The sequence below is a fragment of the Pleurodeles waltl genome, chromosome 7, assembly GCF_031143425.1.
Source record: "Pleurodeles waltl isolate 20211129_DDA chromosome 7, aPleWal1.hap1.20221129, whole genome shotgun sequence".
Taxonomy (NCBI): Eukaryota; Metazoa; Chordata; class Amphibia; order Caudata; family Salamandridae; genus Pleurodeles; species Pleurodeles waltl.
The window spans coordinates 779,830,264-779,854,209 of NC_090446.1; the positions used below are offsets into that span (position 1 = coordinate 779,830,264).

General features: G+C 41.6%; 1 protein-coding gene across 1 annotated transcript in view; it reads right to left on the minus strand.

Annotated features, from left to right (window-relative positions):
• Nucleotides 1–23,946, minus strand: part of ADAMTS2 (ADAM metallopeptidase with thrombospondin type 1 motif 2) — a 1,546,369-nt gene that overhangs the window by 435,485 nt on the left and 1,086,938 nt on the right. Inside the window, exon 10 of the mRNA XM_069199292.1 lies at nt 15,076–15,189. Coding sequence (XP_069055393.1) covers nt 15,076–15,189 — 114 coding nt within the window. The remainder of the gene's footprint in view (nt 1–15,075; nt 15,190–23,946) is intronic.

A 23,946-nucleotide genomic window follows, 5' to 3' on the forward strand; every position in this document is an offset into this window, starting at 1 on the left:
CTCCTTTGTTGTCCTACCTCAGTCAATGAAAGATTTCACTCTTAACTCTAAGTAACAATATGTGAGTGATACAAAGGTGTCTAATTTGCTTGGGGACAGAAGGGGCCTGAGTATGTTCTTTGGAAACACCAGTTCCTGTGGCAGAAGCTGAGTTCAGTTTGACATAATGCAACCTCTGTCCTTTCAAGGACTGGTGCTGGAAAGGTAGCCAAGAAAAAGGAGTAGACATTACCTCTCCCACTTCTATATGTCACAACTGATCACATTCATAGTGTTTCTCAAAGCATGAAGGTTTCATCTATATGCTAGTGTAACAGAGTAAATTACTTTCCCACCCTAATGGCGATGCTGACTGCCAAATTTTTAATTTGTCTCTCAGCCCAGAGGACATTTCAAGCATTGACAGGAACTGCCATCAAGGCTGTACCTTTGCTGGAGGCTGCATCAAAGATGATTTTTTTTTATTTTCCCAAAGCAGGATTTTCCTTTTGAAAGTAATAAAAACAATTGTGCACTGTTCAATGGTCCTCACTCCAGGTTTTTCCTGGCAGTGAGGGACATTGAAAAATGGCTCTGTGTCTGCTTGTCTAAATTAGGTGAGTGGACATATAGCCAAATATCTGACGGCTCGATGGAATAAGGGCCTTCAAAGACGTTTGACCACCGTGGAGATGGAGTTGTTAGGCTGTCTCCAAACTATGGTCTGCCCAAATCAAAATCAGAAGGATGGAACATAAGGTTGGCATGGAGGAAGTCCATTGCCGTTGCAACAGAGTTCCCTCTCCACCAACATTTAAATTGGGCCCTGATTCACATAAATAGATCACTAACAACACACTGAATAAGCCATCAGTTTTAGTTTCAGAACATTCTGTAGCTACAAATGGACTCAGGTCCTCCAGGAGGGAGGAGCCAACCATACAAGGGTGCTCCAGTTTTTTTGCAGCTGGTTGTCAGTAAATCAGGCTAGTTGTCAGTAAATGCAGATGTCACGTATATGTCACTGTTAATGTGCCTGCTGCACATACAATTGTATTTGTCCATGTTCACTGGGTGGGACCTGATAAAGCTAGCCTTGATTGACTGCACAATAACTTTTATGCATGGCAGAAAATACAAGTAAGTAGCCACGGTACCCTCCTTATTGCTTCCTCAGAGGTGTGGGTGAATGTTTCAAGAATTGTCCTTAGGCAGGAAGGCCTACAGCACTGAGCACAACTCAAAATGTTTTTCTAAGAGGAAACCCCACAAATAGAAATTTGCTATTTATACTACCTAATCCAGTGGGAATAATTATGGGATTAGCTTCTTGGGGGGATATTAGGGATGTTTGAGGGTGTTAGACCCCCCTAATAAATGTATTCAGTTGTACATAGCTGGGAACAGGTATTTGCAGTCGGTTATGGTACAGAGGCATAACAAAACATGAGGGGGCCCACAACCTACCACTTTGGCTGAGGGAGTCCTCCCCACAACAAGGGAGCAACAGGGGCTTATTTTATGACACTAACATGGTAAAGTGTCTGTCAGATTTCACCTAGGGTTTTTACATGCACACACAGACTAAAAAACACACAAACACTCTCTGTTTTGAAGTTCATAAAACATTTCAGTAAATTTACAAAATATTTTAAGTACCCTAACAATCCCCACTGCTCTCCCTTTCCACTACCCCTTAAGCCTCCCTCATGTCCTGCTTTAAAAAAAATGTATGTTAACAAGATTTCCCACCGTAATTACTGGTAAATTTGAAGATCACACCTCCTCAATCTTACTGTTCAAGCAACGCCCCTGGGTATAATGTCCCAAGCTCTCTAATGGACTATGCTGTGTATGCCCTGTCACAGGAAGTAAAAGGCTCCTGGTTTTGACCACTGGATTATTCATCTGAGTGTGAAAGTCAAACAGCTCTAAATCCTCAGTTACCAATCCATTCTCAAAGAAGAAATTGCTAATTATGTTCCTAAAATGGAACTCCATATAGCTATGATGGCAAATTAACAGAATTAGGTTCAAGTATAGAAGCCTGAATCTCTGCTCTGCAACATCGGTGTAGAATTTAAGATTTATTGGTATCACTGAAGGCATTGAGAGAGAGCTGAAAGATCCAGGCAGTTATTTTGATATAGTTAGATTCATTAGAGATATCAACAGTGAAAAATATGTTGACTGCAAGAGGGAACCAGATTTCAATGGGCCGCTTGTGAGAAGGTAGCTAGCCTGTATTATTGTCTCTCTTCTCCTCAGCCCTCTCAAGCTCTGTTTCTAGCTTTTCCAGACTCCGGATTCGAGCTAGGAGTCAATCATCTCTTTCTGTTCCCTCCTCAGGACCACTGCCCTCCTCCTCAGAGTAGTCCTCCACATCAGAGTAGTTCTACTCCTCAAACTCATTTGGTGGTGTTGCCTGACAACGTTTCAACTCATACTGAAACAGGGCTGACTCAAGATCCTCACTTCTGGATTTCCTGTTCACAGCCAGTCCCCTTTCCATGCAGAATGCATTAAGCTGCCACTTTTTATACATAAATAGGTGCCAGAAATTGACTTCCATTCTGGAAAGGCTTCACAACCAAAAACCAGAGTCCAAAAATTTTAGCAATATTTCCAGGAGGACATCAGAGAACAAAAAGAAGAACCACAAGACAAGTAGTATGTGGTCACGTAGTAGTCTGAACTCTAACAATAGTGTACACTTAATCACTGTATGTCAAGTACAAATACAAGTCCAAATCCCAAATCCCAAACGCTGACCACCAATGTTAGAAATGGGGTCTTTCGTTGACAGTCAGGTTACCCCCTGTTCAAGCAAGGACCCTCACTCTAGTCAGGGTAAAAGAGAATCACCCTCAGCTAACCCCTGCTTACCCACTTAGTAGCTCTTCAGAGCAGTAGGCTGAACTTCAGAGTGATAGGGGTAAAGTATTTGTACCAACACACACAGTAACTTAATGAAAACACTACAAAATGACATACCACCAGTTTAGAAAAATAGGAAATATTTATCTAAACAAAACAAGACCAAAATGACAAAAATCCGACATACACAAGTCAGGTTATGAATTCTTAAAGATTAAACTCAAAAATAGAGCTTAGAAACACAAAATGCTTCGATGAGGTGTTAACACGGCATTGTGACGGAGTCGTTCCCAACAAGCTGACACCAGTGGCGCCGGACACGGAGACGCATGGACCCCCAAGTACAGTACCTTTGGTGAAGAGTGAAAACAAGCCGATGCGCAAAGTCGGGGATCGCGCCGTCTGTGAGAAACGTTGAATCCGCGCTCTTCGAGCGGTGTCCGTCACGATGTGGTGCGGCGACTTCCACGGAGTCGTGGACTTCAGCGGGGCTGCAGCGGCGTCAGGCCTGCGAAGGTCGTCACGTTCCAGCGAAGATCACGGAGTCGGTTGCAGGCGGCGTCACCGGATTCAGCAGCAGCGCCGGTTCGAAGTCGTCCGAAGTCGATTTCCTTGGATTTCCACCAGCTTTCCTTTCAAGGGCCCAGAGACTGGATAGGGCACCACTTGTCAGAGCAGGAGTCTCTCCAGAGACTCCAGGTGCTTGCAGAGAGAAGTCTTTGCTGTCCCTGAGACTTTAAACAATAGGAGGCAAGCTTTAAATCAATCTTGGAGATTTCTTCACAAGATGGAAGGCACACAAAGTCCAGTCTTTGCCCTCTTACTCTGGCAGAAGCAGCAACTGCAGGATAGCTCCACAAAGCACAGTCACAGGCAGGGCAGCACTTCTCCTTAGCACTTCAGCTCTTCTCCAGGCAGAGGTAAGTGTTCTAAAGTGTGTGGTTTTGGGTGCCCTTCTTATACCCAATTTCTCCTTTGAAGTAGGCCTACTTCAAAGTAAAGTCTCTTGCGAATGTGAAATCCTGCCTTGCCCAGGCCAGGCCCCAGACACTCACCAGGGGGTCGGAGACTGCATTGTGTGAGGATAGGCACACCCCTTTCAGGTGTAAGTGACCACTTCTCCCCTCCCTCCTAGCAAAGATGGCTCATTAGGAAATGCAGACTACACCTCAGCTCCCTTTGTGTCACTGTCTAGTGTGAGGTGCAGCCAGCTCAACTGTCAAACTGACCCAGACAGGGAATCCACAAACAGGCAGAGTCACAGAAATGGTATAAGCAAGAAAATGCTCACTTTCTAAAGTGGCATTTTCAAACACACAATCTTAAAATCAACTTTACTAAAAGATGTCTTCTTAAATTGTGAGCTCAGAGACTCCAAACTCCACATGTCCATCCGCTCCCAAAGGGAATCTACACTTTAATCAGATTTAAAGGTAGCCCCCATGTTAACCTATGAGAGGGACAGGCCTTGCAACAGTGAAAAACGAATTTAGCAATATTTCACTGTCATTACATATAAAACACATTACTATGGCCCTCATTCTGCCGCCCGCCAGAATTCAGCCCTCCATAATACCGCTCCGCGGTCAAAAGACCGCGGAGGGTATTATGAGTTTTTCCCTGGGCTGGCGGGCGGTCTCCAAAAGACCGCCCGCCAGCCCAGGGAAAAACTCCCTTCCCACCATGAAGCCGGCTCGTAATCGAGCCGGCGGTGTGGGAAGGTGCGACGGGTGCTACTGCACCCGTCGCGTATTTCACTGTCTGCTACGCAGACAGTGAAATACTAGCGGGCCCTCTTACGGGGGCCCCTGCAGTGCCCATGCCATTGGCATGGGCACTGCAGGGGCCCCCAGGGGCCCCACGACAATCCTTACCGCCATCCTGTTCCTGGCGGGCGAGCCGCCAGGAACAGGATGGCGGTAAGGATTGTCAGAATCCCCTCGGCGGCGCAGCGAGCTGCGCCGCCTTGGAGGATTCTTAGGGGCAGTGGAAAACCGGCGGGAGACCGCCGGTTTTCCCTTTCTGACCACGGCCAAAGCGCCGCGGTCAGAATGACCAAGGGAGCACCGCCGGCCTGTCGGCGGTGCTCCCGCCCCCGTTGGCCCTGGCGGTTCTCTACCGCCAGGGTCAGAATGAGGGCCTATATGTCCTACCTTAACCATACACTGCACCCTGCCCTTGGGGCTACATAGGGCCTACATTAGGGGTGCCTTACATGTAAGAAAAGGGAAGTTTAGGCCTGGCAAGTGGGTACACTTGCCAAGTCGAATTTACAGTTAAAACTGCACACACAGATACTGCAGTGGCAGGTCTGAGACATGATTACAGAGCTACTTTTGTGGGTGGCACAACCAGTGCTGCAGGCCCACTAGTAGCATTTGACTTACAGGCCCTGGGCACCTCTAGTGCACCTTACTAGGGACTTACTAGCAAATCACATATGCCAATCATGGATAAAACAATCAACCAGACAATTTACACAGAGAGCATATGCACTTTAGCACGGGCTAGCAGTGGTAAAGTGCTCAGAGTTCAAAAGCCAACAGCAACAGGTCAGAAAAAATAGGAGGCAGGAGGCAAAAAGATTGGGGATGACCCTGCATATGCAAAAAAGTCCAACAGTCACCTTCTCCATGACTACACAAAGGAAAATGAATATTCACTGTGGTCAGAGAAAAACAATATTTCCAAATTGCCACAGTTCTTCTTCTCAATATTCTAGGATTTGACCTCTGATATACCCCAATGTCAAAAAAGTTGTTTTGAGGCTCTTACCAGATTTTAAGGTTTTCTCAATTTCTGCAAACCTCTTCCCATTTCCAGGTTGAAGAATATATGGTAAGGGACAGCCTAGATTTTCTCTAAAATGGAAGAGGCAAGGCAGTATATGACTAAACAATGAAAGAAACAATTTTGAGAAAAAGGAACTAATATTGGGTATGAAATGGATTGTTTTGGGGAGATGTAATAGGAGTATAGAAATCTGTGGATGCATGAGTTGGCTTATCTTATGATTGAGCTGGCTAGTGTAGTAATTTCTGTTTTAGGATAGGGAATTTTGACCAAAATAAAGTTTCTTATTAAAGGTACAGTTATTTTTGAGTGTTTCTTTCTAGGGATGCTGGTGGGGCAGCTTCATCATGCTTGTATGTTTCTTTCTATAATGCAAATCAGTGCATTTTTCTATGGCTGGATAGTGTAGAGGTACCTAACTGCTGTCATAGGTTGCATACTGAAAAGCAAAGGGGGTCAGAATATCATATACACCTGACAAAAACACCATGTCCTAAATGTCGGTTTACAAATATCATCCTATTTGGTGTAGGTTTTTGTAGACAATGCCTCAAAGATTGTATCAATATCAGATGAAATCTGACACCAATATTCTTATATTGCATTTAGGAGGGTTAGCCTGCTCTCCCCTTGAGAATTGTGTATGTGGAACATGAAAGGAGGCATGAGGATAACTGTCAGACCTGACAGTGGTAAATGACTACCTCCTATGATAGATCCACAGCCTCAGGGAGGCGTTCCCAAAGCTATATATAATGGGGACCATTATCAAATCAGACAAACACTGGCTAAAGAAACACAGATAGATCAGTTGCACAAGAGAATCACTAAGATGCATGATAGTAATGGCTCTTTGATGTATACATTTGGCTTAACAGAAGGGTGGCAGCATGCACATCTCAGAAAAGGGCTGTTTATTTGCTTGTGCAGAATACGTAATAACCAAGAAAGGCTGATTAGTTCTTAACTTCACAATTATTGTCATGTTTAGGTTCAGGAATCTTGCAATCTGTGTTTCAGATAATGCCATAAGTGACATTGGTTATCAGGCAGAAGCTTCCCAGAACTCTAATATTCCTAGGTGGCAGGTTGGTAAGTCTTTTCCTGAAGTTCAAACATACAGTATCAGAATTATTTGAGTCCTTGAGGGAACACCTATTAGACTCAAGTTACCACTATCCTGTTGATCTGAATGGTGCAGCAGGAATGACAGGGACCCCACTAGTCTCCTTCCCCAACAACAGTGCCAAATATGTCCAATGGTGTTCTTAGTACTAGCAACAAAGAAGGGATAGGGAGGATAGGGATATAAGAGGGGGCACAGGATACACAGCTCTCCTCATGAAACGGAGGCTATTTCAGGTGTTCTGCAGACTCTAACAAGTGACAGCTTTTTAATACTAAAGAGAATGCAAGAAGAGTGCTACAATTGTGTGCAGTCTTTTTTTTTACATGAATCCCACATCAAAGCTACAGAAATGGAAAAACTGAGAAAGCACTCTAATAATCAGGTGCATCATTGAGAATTGTCAATGTATCAATGGCATGGTACAATTATCGTATTAGAACCAAGGGTATAATCATGAGGCTAGTCCTGTTCAAATATACTACAGACAGCTAAGTGCCACAAACTGAGGTGTCGAACAGGAAAAATAATTCACTCAGGATTTGTAAATAATTCTGCAAAGGCCCAAAACACAAATGTTACAGCACACCTTAGACGGCTAGGCAGAGTTCCAGTAGGTAGTTGTATGGGCAGTTTAAGAAGCCAAAAGAAGTTTCCCAATTCAAACAATTCAAACTCTTCCCAGGTAATCATTACCCTAAGGCTGCTGAAGACAGCACTGGAAGAAGTTGAAGAGTACCAACAATGCAAGAAAATTCTTCAAAAATCTGCAGTAATGCAAGGAAGTGAGGCAGAAAAAGAAGGTCCAAGTTAGGCCACAAGCAGAAAGCTTATGAGAAAACAAAGAAAGCATCCACACTGAAGATTGTCTCAGCTGGAAATCCAGAAACACGGATGAAGAACAGAACCTAAGCAGAGAAACACTGGGTTCTGTCTCATCAACAGGAAGGAAAATCAATCATGCGGCCATATTCAGTGTGGATTTTGGAGACTGTGGGATCCTCAAATCCTACAGCAGATCCCCAGATCCTTGGACCCTTAAATCCTGCAGTAGATCCTAAAATACCAGAGCCCTCTAATCCTGCAGTGGTTCCTCAACTCCCACTGTATTGTGCCACTCAGATGGGACAAAGTGCCACAGTTTCTGGGGTGCCTGCATGGGGAAATAATTGGCTGTGCTGGTGGGCCAAACTGTAAACCACATAAGTGGGAGCCACCATTCTGGGTGGCATGCCTCCTTTCCCAATAGTGCAGATGAAATCCTGAATGATAATGCACCTCTTTGATGGGAGTGGTGGGCAATAATACCCAGGACCCGGGGTGGATGAAAGTGGGGGCAAGCACCTTGGCAAGTCATAACAACAGCTGCCTTGGAAGTAGGATGCTTTTAAAGGAAAGAGGGTAGATTACATCATGAACCATCATGAGCCAGAGGAACGTCTGTAAGAAAGTGGATTACTGGTTGCAGTGGATGGCAATCCTCTTCAGGTAATAACAGCATTATTCCTCACTAGGTTCATTTAAGTTTCAATAATTTAAACCTTAGCTTTACCCTTGGTAGGAGTAGCACAAAGTAGGACTTAACTCGGGAGAAATATGTAAAGCATTTATCCGTACCAAAACAGTCCAAAAGTAGAAAAGGCAACACAATAAAAAGCCCACAAAATTTATGAAAACAGAGAACATTGTAATGAAGAAATAGACATCAAGGCCCATATTTATACTTTTTTAATGCCGCATTTGCACCACTTTTTGACAAAAAATGACGCAAATACAGCACTAAAAAAAGTATAAATGTGGGCCCAAATCTGATATAGGGAACTTGGGATATGATTTTTCAAAGTTTTAGGTGTGTCTAGTACCAAATAGCACCAAGGGACAATCACAGGCATCTGGTCATACCAGATTGGATCAAAGTGAAAATTTAAGGTTGACCACGATGGAGAGTGGGTCAGATACAAAGACCAAGTCCGTCTCGGTGGAAAGTTTATCTTCTGCTTTAGTCAGAGTCCTTGTCAATGAGGCCTTTGATGGGTGGGGTGCAGGCTGGATCCAAAGAGGAGCTCGTCAACAAGTGGCTGACTGAAGTGCAGCGCATCAGTGTGAGACTCAGCTTTGGTTGAAAGTTCCAGGCTCTCAACAATGATGGGAGAAAACTCCAAGTGGGCGAAGCCCAAAGTCAGGGCCCATAAAAGTGTTGTCATAGTTGGGTGCAGCTCATCATTTGTGCTGGTGAAAACCTCTACGTACTGACTTAGAAACTTGGCTGGGGGTCAGGATCCTTTCATAAGGGCAAAATTGTCATTTATGTCTGACTACTAGATTGATGTTGGTGGTGATGGCTTGGTGGAGGTCCAGTGTTAGCCCCTGGTTCTTTTTAAGAAAAGTTCAGAAAAACATTCTTAGTGTCCAATCTTGTATTTTCAAAACAGTAATATGAAATGCAACTTGATCATTAGGTTGGGTTTCTTATTATTGTTAATTTGAGTTCTTGAATCATGGTTCTAGTTATTTCCAAAGTAAAATTGTTCATTATATGGGATTATAAGGTAACCCAGTGTTTTCTATGGGAAAGCTAGCCTTGCCACAGTAAAAAAATGACTTTGGAGATTCACCACTGACAGGACATATAAATCTTAAGTGTACATGTCCTACTTTTTACATACCATGCAGTCTGCCCTTAGGGCATTTAGGCTAACTTAAAAGCTACTTATACATATTAAAAAGGAAGGTGTTGACCTGGCAAAAGGATTATTTTGCCAGTCCAATTTTGTAGTTTTAAGCAGCACACTTAGGCTGCATGGGCAGGCCCATACACATGATTTATATTGTCACTTTAGTGGTGGAAAAATGGGTGCTACTGTCTACTGATGACATTTAACTTATGTGCCCTACACTGGGTACCATATACTAGGGACTAGTTAAATGTGCCAATTGGGATTTTTAACCAACTTGACAAGTTATTAAAGGCTAAATCACATGCACTTGGGCCTGGCTAGCAGAGTCAATGGCTAGCAGAGTCCCAGTGAAGAGAGTCCTAAACTAACAGCATCAGTTAAAAAATGGAGGGTGAACATGCAAAAAGAGAAGCATTGCCAATAAAGGTAATGCACAGGTATTGGAATCACTTAACACAGAGGTCAAGCTATTGTGACCTGAAAAGGAAATGGTGAATGAAAAAATTATATATCAAAAATCACACAAGGGGAATAGAAGGGGGTATAATGGGGATACAAGCTATTAGAAATGGAACAGCAAAAAAAGAGGAGGAACAAAACAGCATTAAATTCATAAAAGACCAATCAAATGATCAGATGATGACGATCCCGGGATCATTAGTATGGCTTTGTTGGGTTTTTATCTGAAATTGTACTTGAAGACATTGCTTCTCACAAGAAAAATAATCATTTTTTTCATCTGAACAATTAGACTAACTTGGAGATTATGAGAAGCCAAGGATTACCAGTGCACTCAGAAATTAGAAGCCAATGTTTTCTCGCTTCCATCAGCTAAGTCTTCCGGAGAGGGTTACTTATTCAACAAACTGTATAATTTGCTCCAGACCTTTTTGGCACCCACAATGGTACTGCAATTTAATGTAGTCTTGAACGTATACTCTGTACTCTGGTCCTTTCACAAAGAGAATTTAGTCACCTTTTGGAAGCCCAGGAGAAGGCATATGATCTGTGGATCATAATGGTCAATTATGCTGCTTATCAGATAACATTCCTGATGATGAAATTGGCCAGTGTGATCCATAGATCCATGAGCATCAGACAGAATTTCGTTCAGGTATTTTGTTCACCTTGAACAACAATTGTTTGGTAAGAACAGTGCATTATGGCAAAAGCACTTCTAATTATTTGGCCATGTTACGACTAGGTGAGAAGAATGCATTTCACCTCATATACTGGAAAATGTTTTCAGCAGTTTTAAAGGACATGAATTTCTCACACCAATTTACTAGGCTGCTTCTCTTCCTTTACTATGATTAGTGCTACACCAGAGCTAATTCACAATGGAGCCTCTGTAGGCTATGTTGTGAAGGAAGAGTCACCCAGTAGTGTAGTCCTCCCTCACTGCTGCTGTTTGCTCCATATCCTGACCAGTTCTAGACGAATGTGGAAACATTAGGCCAAAAAGTTCAGTTTAGAGCTGTATGATGATATAATTATCCTTACTCTAGCAATATTGCCTTGTTGCTATACATAACATCTTTTTTAGCGGTTTTAAACTTGTGTTCACAAAGCCAAAGCAGCACATTTGCACAATTAACTTCAAATCCCTAACTTGTTACAACTTACCTGCTATTTAGGAGCACAGGTTATAGGACAATGTGAAGATTTGCACCAGCAGAAGAATGTCTGGCATTTATCCATGATTATGCAAGAGGTCTCTATCTCATAACCTCCAACTCTATCCTTTGTAGGAGGCATACATTTGATACAAATGAATATTCTACTGTGCCATTTTATGTATGAATCCTTGTCATTGTATTTAACTAAGACTTCTTCAAAGCAATCCTTTAGTAACACAGTGGCTGGACTTACCAGATATGGCAAATTACTATTTATCAACAATCACCATTGTGCTGCTGGAGTGTTGGGTCATCCCTGAGGTCAACCAACAATATAATAATTTCATTATTTGGGATATGACCAAACAGGATTGTCAATATGTATTTGCCATCAAATTTTACAAATATAAGAATTGGAAATATATTACATTTTTGCATAGATGGCCCACTGCCAGTGGTTTGATGATTGTATAAAAACGTTTCACTCTACTTTGCCGTATTTCCCTATGAAAATATCCCCATTTGGGGCTGTATCATGGTGGACTTCGCTGGTGCAGCGCAGAGCCAGGCGCATGTTTTAATGCGCTTGCAGTGCATAAAGTGTATTAATCTAACCAGTATAACTCAGAGTTTGAGCATTTTTAGACAGCACAGCTCAGAAACAGAAAGAGGCAACCCTTGGTTACTTTTTCCTAATGGTACTATCTGAAAATAAAGCACTAACTCAGAGAAATTCCAAGTTAAATTAATTTACTTTACATGACGCAGGCTCATAAAATAGGTGGTCAGCTCTGAATGGTACCAGCAAAGGTGTCTTCTATTATGAAAGACTTTAGGATTTAATACTCTGGTAGATTTTTAGATGTTCTGAAGCTAGAAGGTGATCATTGAGGGCTCCTTTTTTGGGGTAACATTACAGTAAAGAACTCTCATGGTAAGACTGCACTGCTGCATGACTGCTTAAATTCAATACCCCATCCTGATCAAATAAAAGTGATTGCTTAAGTGGGTCACTGATGTGGGCTTTGCTATATCTGGAGTGGAATGGACTTGGATTGGGCCCAGTATGTTTGTATGTGCTAGGTTTACTATTTCATGGAAAGTTCTGTGACAGATACTCAAAAATAAATCTACAATTTCAGTCCTATTTTTGTCCTGGACCCATGCACTATGTACCTGCTATGAACTTTGGTGGGGAGTGCTAACAAAAATTGAAGTTTTAGAAATTAAAATTATTTCAGAGACGTGCATGACTTTGCTGGGTTATAGTAATGATTGATTTAGCTCATCAGGACTACTGAGCATTTTTCCATTATGGTACTCTAGTTTCCAGGCTTCTTACTGCCAAACACTGAAGGTCTTCGATCCCCCCATGATAACTTGATTTGTCAATTTAAGGTGGATCTTGTGTTGTGACTCCAAGTGATTCCAATATGGTAGAGTTCAGTTATCTAAATTGCATTCTACAATTGAGTTTTCTTGAAGGGTCGCATAACTCCCACTTTACCTTTTTCCACACCACCCCTCTCCTGCTGCATTACAGTGTGCTTTTTTTTCTTAGAGGTGGAGGATACACCCTGACCCATTCTGCAGTTTCTTCCACAGTTTCTCTTCTTTTTGTCTTTGTTGAGGGGTCGAGACCAACCACAACCTGAATTTCATTTGTATACCAACCACCCTCTATTTTCCTTTCCAGCCTTCTATGCCACCCTATTTCTGTGTACTTTCCCCATTTTCCAACCTGCTTTCCTTTTGCCATTGTCCCCATCCTTCAGAAAAAAGACCACTTTGATCCTCTATCATGTATCAACTTTTCTTCACCTCTTATTAGAAAATTAACCTGCCTTCCGCTTACCTTTCTGTTGGTGATCGATAGTTGTTCTATATTTTTATTTTTTTGCCCACAGTGGCTCTATCATCTGCGATTAGATGCTGGATGTGTTACCTTTTTCTCCTGTTTGGCTACTGACACAAAGAGTATTTCTCATCCAACGTTTTTCTTTGATTGGAGTTTCATATGCAGTTTTCTCATAAACCCTTTTTATTAAATCACACACCGCAGCTGTCGCTTGACAAGGCCTTGTCAGAAGGCGGTGGCGGTGTAGCCCTGACACCCTCTATAAGCAGTGGTGCCATTAATGATTAAAAAGAACTGCCACATGACAGGCCTCAAAAGCAGAGGCAATCGCGCAGTGTAGGAACATTCACTGCGTGAGTTGTTTATTGTCAGGAAACGACAACATGAAAATAAGGGAAACGAAAATAATTAAATAGACATTAATATGAACGGCACAATAGGGAAAATAACGTTTCTGCCACTGCTAATAATACATGGAATAACGCTACTAAAAAAACAGGAATTGTTGCTCTATAACTAACGTCGCGCTTATTGTGTCACAGCCATTTTTGTTGCAAGAGATAAGAAGGCGTTTCCACATGTCTTCTGCTATTATAATATGTGCAGTGTGTTTTACTGCTGCTGTGTGCATTGCTATGGTTAATATGAGGAAGCAGGTGATACGGGCACAGCATTCTAGTATCTAAAGTCCTGAATCCAAATCATGCCTTGATAGGATTCATTCTGCAGTGATTTAAGACAGCCTTGTAACTTTATCATGCTGCTTGGATAATTGCTGATATCCAACGACTGTCGAGGGTTGTTGCTGACCCAGATCTTTGGTACTGTAACTACTATTGCATGAGGGCCGAATGAAAATAATCTTGCTTTATATATTTGTGATTCAGAGTCCACTAGGGCAGGGGAGCAACTTGACAAACATGTTCTCCGCTATTCCAGAGGAATACAATGAACTGAACTCATTGTGAGACTCCTGATAAGAAAAACGAAAAGGACAGAAAACATTTCACAATTTATTCACGTGTCTCAGAAATAAAACGAGGCAGTTTTAATAATGGGTGGATCCAGGGTAGAATCATTATGGTAAAATAGACAAACTGGTGATGTGGGAGAAGACTTAATCCAGAAATCAAAGAAACTGAGCAAGGTACAAACCTGTCTAGATCGTGAACTCCCTGACGCCACAAGCTTGAACAAAGAATGAAAAACTTCATATTAAATATTTTTATTCTGTCAGCTGGGTTTTTTCACACCATCTAACCATCATTTTTTCTGCCGTCCAAATGAGTCTCCATAAGCAGGAGTATGCGCAGACGTGGGTCCCAAATCTGATGGCCCACTGGACTCAAGCTGCACCTCACCAATGAAGCCTAATGAGGCTGAAACCTGTCTGGGATTGCTTATGTTTGATAAGGATTGTCCTTTGAGGGTCGGGACTAAGCCTAATTTGCACATGGGTGGCATGTCTTAATAGAGCGCCTTGCTGCATACAACAGAGATCTGTCCCAGCTGTTTGGTTACCTACACAGCTCAATGACACTACTGCATATGCCGCATTACAGAAAACATTTAAATAAATAAAGTAAATTAAGCACACTTTGGATTTGTTACATTTCTTTGCTGCTTGGGTTTGGTTTGATTTTCAGAAAAGATATTAAAAGGAAATTTAAGGTTTAATGTCTGCTAAACAAATCTCACTCAAATCCATCCATATTTTTATATTTACCCTCATGCAGTATTCATAAATTACAGGCACGGACAGAAAAAACATAGTTTGTTCTTGGGATGGCTGGACTATTTGATAAAACGTGTATGTTATATTTTAAATGTTAACTTAGAAAACCACAAGCAGTCTTTTTAAGCTTTGATGTAAAAGTGTACATTTCAGAACTGTTTTACAACTATTGTTCTAAATATGGCTGTTGATAGCTAATACCTAAGATTATTTAAAATGTTGCCTGAAAACGACAGAATCAAATTTAACATTTCTATAAAATGTAATATTCCAGTTAGTCATAGGGTTATTTACGGCTAACGACATTGCAGCATAAAGAATAGTGTGAGATTTCCTGTAAAACCTAGGTACAAAATTGAAGAAAACAGGTCAGTGCAGGTCCAGAAGAACTTAGTTCAATTTAGCCTCACCTTCTCAGGAGCACACATTGTTCCATCCAGCGGAGGGCCTTTCTTTGTTTTGCAGAAGTAGGGGTTATCCGGGTGACTACACCACAACTGTTTACATGGATCAAATGTGCGGAACTAGAAAACAAGACATTTGTCATGAGCAAACTTAGTTTCTGGAGTAACTTCATGACACATCCACCACCACATAAAATACTAATCTAAATATAATAGTTACACACAAAGTTGTCTTAAATAAAATATGTTTCAAAGAATTTGACATGAATATTAGAAAACAATCAGAACACATTCACAATATGATTTGTCTAATTTAAAAGTGACCAAAAGAAATACATCAAAAGCACTAAAGACACATGCAAATGCATGAAAGAGTTTTGCTAAACGATTCATGACCCCGATAATTGTAAATATCCATAAAGTTTCTGCATTCGCTAACCACCTTTTCACCTTACTAGAAAAGAGACTGATTATATAGTATATTGTCTTGTCATCCTTCCTGCTTATAACTATAAATGTGTTTATAATCTAGCACGTTTTCTTTCCAATGCTCATTTTGGATGTTCATTCGTACAGAAGGCGATCAGCAGGTACTACAGACCATAACATGTAATATAATGTGTGCTTCGCCTTTAGTGCATGTATTGGGATCTTTGTTTTAATTACATCCTGAGAAAACTGCTTGCCTTTTTACATTTTTTGTACATATATATGTGTTAAGTTTAGAAGTAGTTTCCTGGGAAGTCTTCCATTTGATTCAGGTAGACTATTTTTCTGGTAAATTATTAACACTGGGTGAACTTCTTATATATTTATTAGGAACTGATTAAATATACGTGGGCCTCATGTACTAAGATTAATTCTCAAAAAGTGGTCGCAAATTGCGCACCTACTTTTTGTGAATCAATTCTGATTTTGCGAATCAACCTATGTACAAGTGGGCCGGTTCACAAAATACCGAATTGCAGAAAAACCTGCTGAATGAATAAGGCAGGTCACAATTTCAAGTGGGCACAGTCATAGGAATGGTGGCCTGCAAGCGTTTGCAGGCCATCACGTCTGTTATTGTCTTTAAAAAAAAGTTTTCTTTTCTTTAAAAAGTTTCACTGACAGTTGGCAATCGTCCACTGCTAATTCTCCCAGAAATATTTGTCAAGAATCTGGAAGGGGAAGGTGCTCAAAGGATCCCTTTCTCTTTCCAAATCAGATATCCTGCCCTCTGAGGTATTTGATCAATGTTTTTGGTTTGCAGTTGAGGTAATAAACCATTGAGCCATTAATGTCCAATTAAGCCCTTTTTATGCTCCCCCCATGTTCTCTTCCGACAGGGTCACAAAAGCCATTTTATGAGTCAGACAGAATTTTCAGACTCACAAAAGATCTTTTGTACATAAAGAAAAGCCCTTTTGCGGTCCCAAACGTTGTAATTTTGAGAATTGTGCATATTGCGATGGCAAACAGGCTTTGTACATAAGGCCTTATGGGGCATATGTATCAAACCATTTTGCATTAGCAAATTTAGGCCATTTGTGAATGCAAAATCACCTTTCGGGATGTATGAAAGGCATTCGCAGTCCAATTTGAAGTAATCTCAAAAATTGCAATTCCCTAAAAAAGCGACTCCTATTTGTGACTCGCAAATTGTGAGTCATAAATAGGTAATCACAAAATTAGTGCATGAACCATTCACAAATTGCAAATGGTTGCAACATGGGGATTTTGCACGTGCAAATTACCACCAACTCAAATCAGGTGGTAATCACGTGCAACCTATATAAGGCAGGTCAGAGTGCATCAGCATTTCACAAAATGGCTGCACTCTATGTCATGACGAGGTGGATCAGGATCCTGGCAGGTTTGAGGAGAGGGAGGAGAAGACAGGAGCGCATTTTCAGAATGTGCATAATATTGTTTGATCAGACAGATGAGGAGATCTATGAGAAGCACAGATTAAATTCTGCCATGATTTTAGATTTAATTTCAGAATTGCAACCACAGCCGCAGCAACACACACACAGGACCAATGCAATTCCCACTCATGTGCATATTGTAGGTTCCCTGCACCTTTTATCCTCAGGAAGCTACCAGATGGTAACAGCAGGATCTGGGGTTGTGTCTCAAGGTGCGCTCTCATGCTTTTTCAGTTAATTTCTGAATGTAATGTTGCCTAAAATCAATGATCACATCAGATTCCCTAACATCCCACAGGAACTGCAGCTCACCAAATAGAAATTCTACCAGATAGCCCAATTCCCACATGTCATTGGCTGCATTGATGTGATACATGTCGCAATCTGTCCACAATCTAACAATGAGTATATCTACAGAAATCAGAAATGTAGCCATTCCTTGAACATATGGGCGATTTAGTGGCTCGAATCCCTGGTAGTACACATGATTCGTGTATGTCCAGGCATAGTGGATTCTATTCAAGGCTACTCAGTGGAGAGTTTGGAGAATGATACCTGTTGGGTAATTTTCCACTGATCTGTGTAGCATAGAGTACGAAAGCAGTAAGTGATGACAATGACTCAATATTCACTCTTGTCATAGTAGGAAACAGTGCATATGCAGTGCGCTAATTCATCCTTACACCATATTTGAATCCGTCTACTCCAAGTGAACAGTAGTACACTCCAGCACATAAGAGAACACAAAACATGATGGAGAGGACCTTTGGCCTGCTCAAGAGTCACTTAAGATGTCTACACAAAAGCAGCAGGACACTACAGCACAGTCCAGAAGCCAGCTGTAAAATTGTGGCTACATGTGCCATGTTGCACAACATAGCAACATCCAGAGGCATACCCCTGGACCTGTCAGATTCTGATGATGATGATGATGATGAGCCATGTCCACCCTGTCAACCTGCAGATGGCTCAAGAGCAGCAGAAGGAAGACAAAGATGTGCTGAAATAACTCACAATTATTTTTAATGTAAGTATTGGTGAGAAAACTTATTACTGAATTTTGCTACAGGTATCACATTTATTGCCTCAACTTCAGGTCAAATATGTGAGCACACAAATTTATTTGTTCAAATGCACGTTTTGTACTTAAATCAAATGTGTCACCATAAACATGCCAGATGTATTGTAGTGTTGTAAAATAACAAGCACAGATTCATGTCTGTATCACATTTCTCTTCCACGCAATCCACTAGGCCGTTCAGTGACCTCTGCACTATGTCTTGGTGAGGAATCTGAAGCTGCACTGTGCCTGGAACTGCGATGCCTATTCTCCATCAGAGGGGCAGAAACACTGCTGAGGCTAGAGAGCTCTTCACTATCCCCTCCACCTAAGTCACTGTTTCCAGTGATCCGGGTTGTCTGCATGTTCTCAAATGCATTAGTGACTTGCACCAAACCTCGTGCAACGTCTCGATTACAATGTGCCATCTCTCATTGCAAGGTCACAGCACGTCGGAACAGTAATGCTGTTGCATTTGTCAGGTGATGACAGATCTGGTAAAACCATGCAATCTGCCCATTAATTTGTGATGATGCCCACGGTGTGTGACATGGTCCTGCAACATTACTGTGCAAAGTTACTTAATGGCATTTGTCATTTCCTGAAAACTGTCTGCTGCAGCCTTTTTACCTTCCACCATTGTTGCATTCACCTGGCTGATACCATCTTTGATATCACTCATGTTGTTATTCAGTGTCACCAACTGTCTGTGTATTGACTTCATGTGCCTAATATTGAAGGTGCAGTGTCTACATTGTAGACACAGCACCTTCAATATTGATGCCTCCAGAACTCCAAATACAGCTAAGCCGCCACCTTCCTCTGATGTCTGTCTGACAGCCACTCTACGCCGCCTGAGGGGAGTGTTTTGGCGCTGGACAAGGATCTGACATTTGTGGGTGGGTCTATCTTCAGAAGGTGGTGTAGGCAAGTCTTGTGTAATATCATCAGCCTCTATGTCAAACTCAGGGAGTGGAGCCACTGTTGTCCTGGGTATGGGTTGTGCAAGTGTTATGGGTGGTGGCGGACACAATATTTTCACACTCTGACAGTGGCAGAGCTCCCTCACTATCCCCAATTTCAGTTTCTGCAGCATGTTGTGCATGTATTTCTGTGGCATCTACGAGAAAAAGTTTGATTAACAAATGAACTTGTGTGTCTCTATTTACATTTTTTCATTAGTCTTTCCCTGACATTGTGTTTCTACTTACCATTTGGTAGTCCAATTTTTATGAGGCTACACAGTGCTGCTTTCTTTGATATTGGTTCACTGTTGTATTGCACACTACTACTCCCATAATGCATTGTTTGGTTGCAAATAACCTGTGGCATGGAATTGTTTTCAGATTGTAGATTGACACTGATTTTCTATTTGGGAATGATTCCCCCAAAGGTTTTGTTATGTTTCAAATTGTTCATCTTACCTTTGCTGATACTGGGTGTGGCTGAGGTGTCAATGTCTGTGACCCCGACATTAGCTTCAGGCTGCAGAGTTACCTCTACCTTTTCCTCCAGAGGGGTGAATGGTGTCTGGGTGGATGGTCCTCCAGCAGTTTGTCTTGCCTGGTTGCTTCCCTTTCCTTGGCCCATGTCCATAAGTGCTGCGTCACACCCCCTGCGCTGACCTTGGTCTGGATGACAGGCCACAGTTTCCTTTTTTCACTCTCTGGTACTTGCAGAGAGTTCTTCCCAAAGACCTTATCATGGCTCTTCACTAACTCCTCTGTGAGCACCTCCAGTCTTTGCTCACTGAACTTTAATTTGCGTTAGCGCCCTCCAACCTCTTTTCCATTCTCATCAGTGGCCATGATGTGTTGGGTGTGCAGAAAACACTCCAAACAGGCTGCACAGTACAGAGCGCAAACAGTCAGCCTCCTCCTTTGGCTCAGTGTTCAGGTTACAGCATGGATTGACCCACTTCCTGATTGTGAGGTCATCAAGCTGCTCCAAAATGCAACATTCACAATTACCTAACAGCAATTCGCAATTTTACCAAATCTCTATTCAGTAACCAAAAATTGCGAATGTGAATTATAAGGAATTGCAAAAGCATTTGCGATTCGTCATAGATCACAAATTGCAATTACCAAATAGTGATTCAGTAAAAATCGGTGTTTGGTAATCGCAAAAGCAGTGCTTGATACATATGGCCCTAAGTTCCTTTAAATTTGCATTTGGACTGGCCTAACAATTTCTTATTTCATAACTGAGTAAATCTGTCCACCTCTTTTAAATCACTTCTTTGTTTACCTCACAATTTCCATTGTGGGAGCATATCAATCACAGTGCTGAGTAAATTAATATGTTCATTTTACATTTCATCTGGGTTAAATTCACATGATTTTTTCTGGAAACCCATTAAACAATGATTGACTACCTGAATAATTTCCTAGGAACTGGGTGAGTATAAATGCTCCAATGAAATTGAATATGCTTTAACCTTGAAATTACTTCCTGGGAACTGAGTTAAATCTCTCTGCTCATTGAAATCTACAACTGGGGCGAGGTTGACCGTACAAATCTTTCACAAGCAACCAACTACATCTGTATTGTTATCATAAAGTCTGCTGGAAACTAAACGGAATCTATGTTATTTTGCATTGACTAATTTGTACCCCTAAGAGTGGCAAGGTTAAACATGTATGCTCCTTTTAAATCATATCTAGGCTGACTTCTCAAGTTCGTCATGGCAGTAAATTTACAATCACATTGCTACAATTTAAAAAAACTCAATTCACTCACTCATTATTTCACTACAGTTCATTTTATGGATATGAGTACATCCCTTAGTTAAATTATTTGTGTATATATATTTACCAAACAGTTGAAAAGTTGAAGACACAAGACACAAATATCCACCTTCAATCATTATTAATAGAGTAAAATATAATAATCAGTGGGACTTCCTTGACCCTGGGTTGATCAGTTCCTGTCGAGGGCACTAGGTCCAGTCACATAAATGGGGTAGCTTTTTTACTGGGGAAAGGTTGGTTGGTAAGAATTTTGTAGATCCCAGCACAGGGGCATCTTAAGGATTTTGTGGACCCTGGGCCTAATGTATTTTGGGCCCCGTGTTTGAAGCGGCTTTGAATTTATGATCCATTTTCATCTCTTTCATTTATAGATGTTACATGGAACAAACACAACATTTATCTGCACAATGTCTGTAATAGATCCTTACACATCACCTAATAAAAACTTTAAGGAAAACGGTGCGTAAAACAATATGTTTAAGAATTATTCGAGGTCATCAGGGCAAGACTTTCTGCAGAACAAAGTTGGCTCTAAGGGGGCCCCTGAAAGGCTGGGGCCCTTAGCCAGAGTCTACTTTACCTATGCCTTAAACATCTTTGTCCCGGCGGATTCCGTAAGATTGCAACACAGAAGGGTAAGGAAAATGTTTGATTTTAGGCAAAGTTAGAGGTTTGCAGGGTATTGTGGGTAAGAAACATGCATGGCACACCACTCTGGACTCGTCCGGGAGTCTAGTTTTCACAAAAGTCTGGGTTTGGTAGGTTTCCCTAGTTGCCAGCCAAGTCTGGGCCCAGTTAACAGAGCTACCTCTATTGCCAAATCAGGTCCGTTTTTTGATGTGCCCAGTTAACAGAGCTTCTGCCATTGCCGAATCAGGTCAGCTTTTTGACAAGAAATTTTGATGTCTCCACATTATGTTTTGGGGCTATGTTTGTTGCGGACACTGGATCCACCCTTACAAGAAGGGTAATATTATTATTGAAACAAGTGGAAAAATGCTGGGCTATAGGAATTTTTTGGATCACTGTGTTTCCAGTAGTTTACATCACAGAAATACAAGGAAAATGTGTGCTTTTAGGCAGAGTTTAAAGTATGCAGAGCATTATGAGTAATAAAAGGTCATAGGGTCATAGGATTCATTAAACGCATATCACCCTGGGCTCTCCTCTATGTCTAATTTTCAGGAATGTCTAGGTCTGTAGGTTTATCAAGAGGATGACCTACACAAGACCTAAAGATGCAGCCATTCAGCATGGCATAGCACTTGGGCCAGATCCCACCCCATTCTTTTATAAAACAAAATCCTGCCATCCAGTGGGTTTTCTGCTCTCTCTCCCCAAACGCAATTTGGGTAGGACAAAATACTGGTTTTGTATTAATTTATAAAGAAAATTCTGCAACCAGTGGGTTTTCTGTCCCCAATGGCAAATTGAAGGCAACTTCCCTTTGCCTCCCCTGGGGATGCCAAAATGCTGGTTTGCCCCTTTTGGGGTGGGGAATGGCCCAATCCTAAAGTGCGACACCTGCACCCCTTTCGTTTGCCCCAACTGGAAAATCCTTGGCGTCTCATGTGCTTTCTACTCCCTGAGGGCATAGCTGCGGCAAGCTTCCTGTACGAAATTGGGTTTTTGAATGGGGGGAGAAGACCCTTCTCAACAAACAATCACAATCCCTGTCAGAGTGAACCAAAAAAGTAACTAAATTAACCTGTGCTTAACCCTTTTCTAGCAGTCAGGCTGAACTTAGAGGCAATGTGTGAAGTATTTATGCAGTGCTTCAACAGCAAAAGTGAAAACACAACACAGGAAAAATTCTACACCAACTTAGGAAAACAGAGAAAGATGTAATAAATGACACAAAAATGAGTTAAATCCAATCAGTAATATTGGAGTTATAACATTTTTAATTTTACTGTGAAAAATAACCACGGATATCTAGTCATGAAGGACCAGGACAAAGTCGAAAATTACGGCTGACCACTATGAACAGTGGTTCGGACAGAAGAAGTGGATTGGACACAGTCTTGGCATACCTTTGGACTTGGAAGAATTTTTGAATTAACAAGTCTGAGAAGGTAAACTTCAGTGAGGGAATTCCTCTGGTGTGCTCTAGGAGTAGTCGTCATCATCATCAGCGAAACGCTAGACGGAGTCACAGTAAAGATTTATACATTCAAACTCTGTCACTTTTTTGAACCCTAAAACATTCAGGAGGACACTGTTGCAGGCTGTAGCCAACCAGTGCTCCACAAGGTCAGATAACCTCCCTAAAAGAAGCAGCAAGACAGGATGCAGGATGTGCTACTGCAGAAAAGAATGTAGCAGGAGCTGCACAATGTCAGGCCAACTGGCACTGCCCCTCAGGCTGATCGGTGAGTAGATAGACTCCTGATGGTTCTCAGCTCACTTTTTAGTGGAATATTTTCTAAGCACCAATTTCTTTTGGGTGCCCCTTTAGCACCACTTCCAAGGGGTCAGGACTGTGTGGGCATGACTTCGGAGGTTAGGACTTACTTCAGACAGGGCCCAGAAGCAGGCTTCAAATTGTTGGAGCTTTTGGAGTCCCTGTAACTCAGTAGCTGAGGCCATCCAACTATCCTTGGAGTCACTTCTGTGTTGTGGAAATGGCTTGGTGACATGGCCTCACTCTTTTGTTTGTTTTAATGTCATGACATCTGTGCGGTTGACATGCACACTTTGTGCTGTAAGTACACAAGTGTTGGACAAGTAAACGGGCAAGGTGAAAGAGCTGTCAGTTATTCTGTTTACATTTCTGCAGCTCAAAGTTGCAAAAGACAGCTTTTGTTTTCTATCTCTCACTCTCTGTTGATGGAGTGCCGCTCTAGCAACACCTTGCACCAGCTGCTACTGTCTGGTAAAACGTGTGTGGTAATGGCTCTCATGGTAGCGCTGGCATGGCAATGGCATACTTAATACAGCCCTCTTTATAATGTGGCTGCACTAGATAAATTATAAATTCAGTTTGTTACTGGGTCCAGAGTAAAACTACATTTTACATCTCTTTATCCAGCTCGTACCATGAATATCTAGGCTTTTCCATTTGTAACTAGCACTAGGAAAGTGAGTAATTTCCTGCTGCATTTAGGTATATCCTTTATGGCCAATATGTAATAAAAAGTATAATGATTATAAA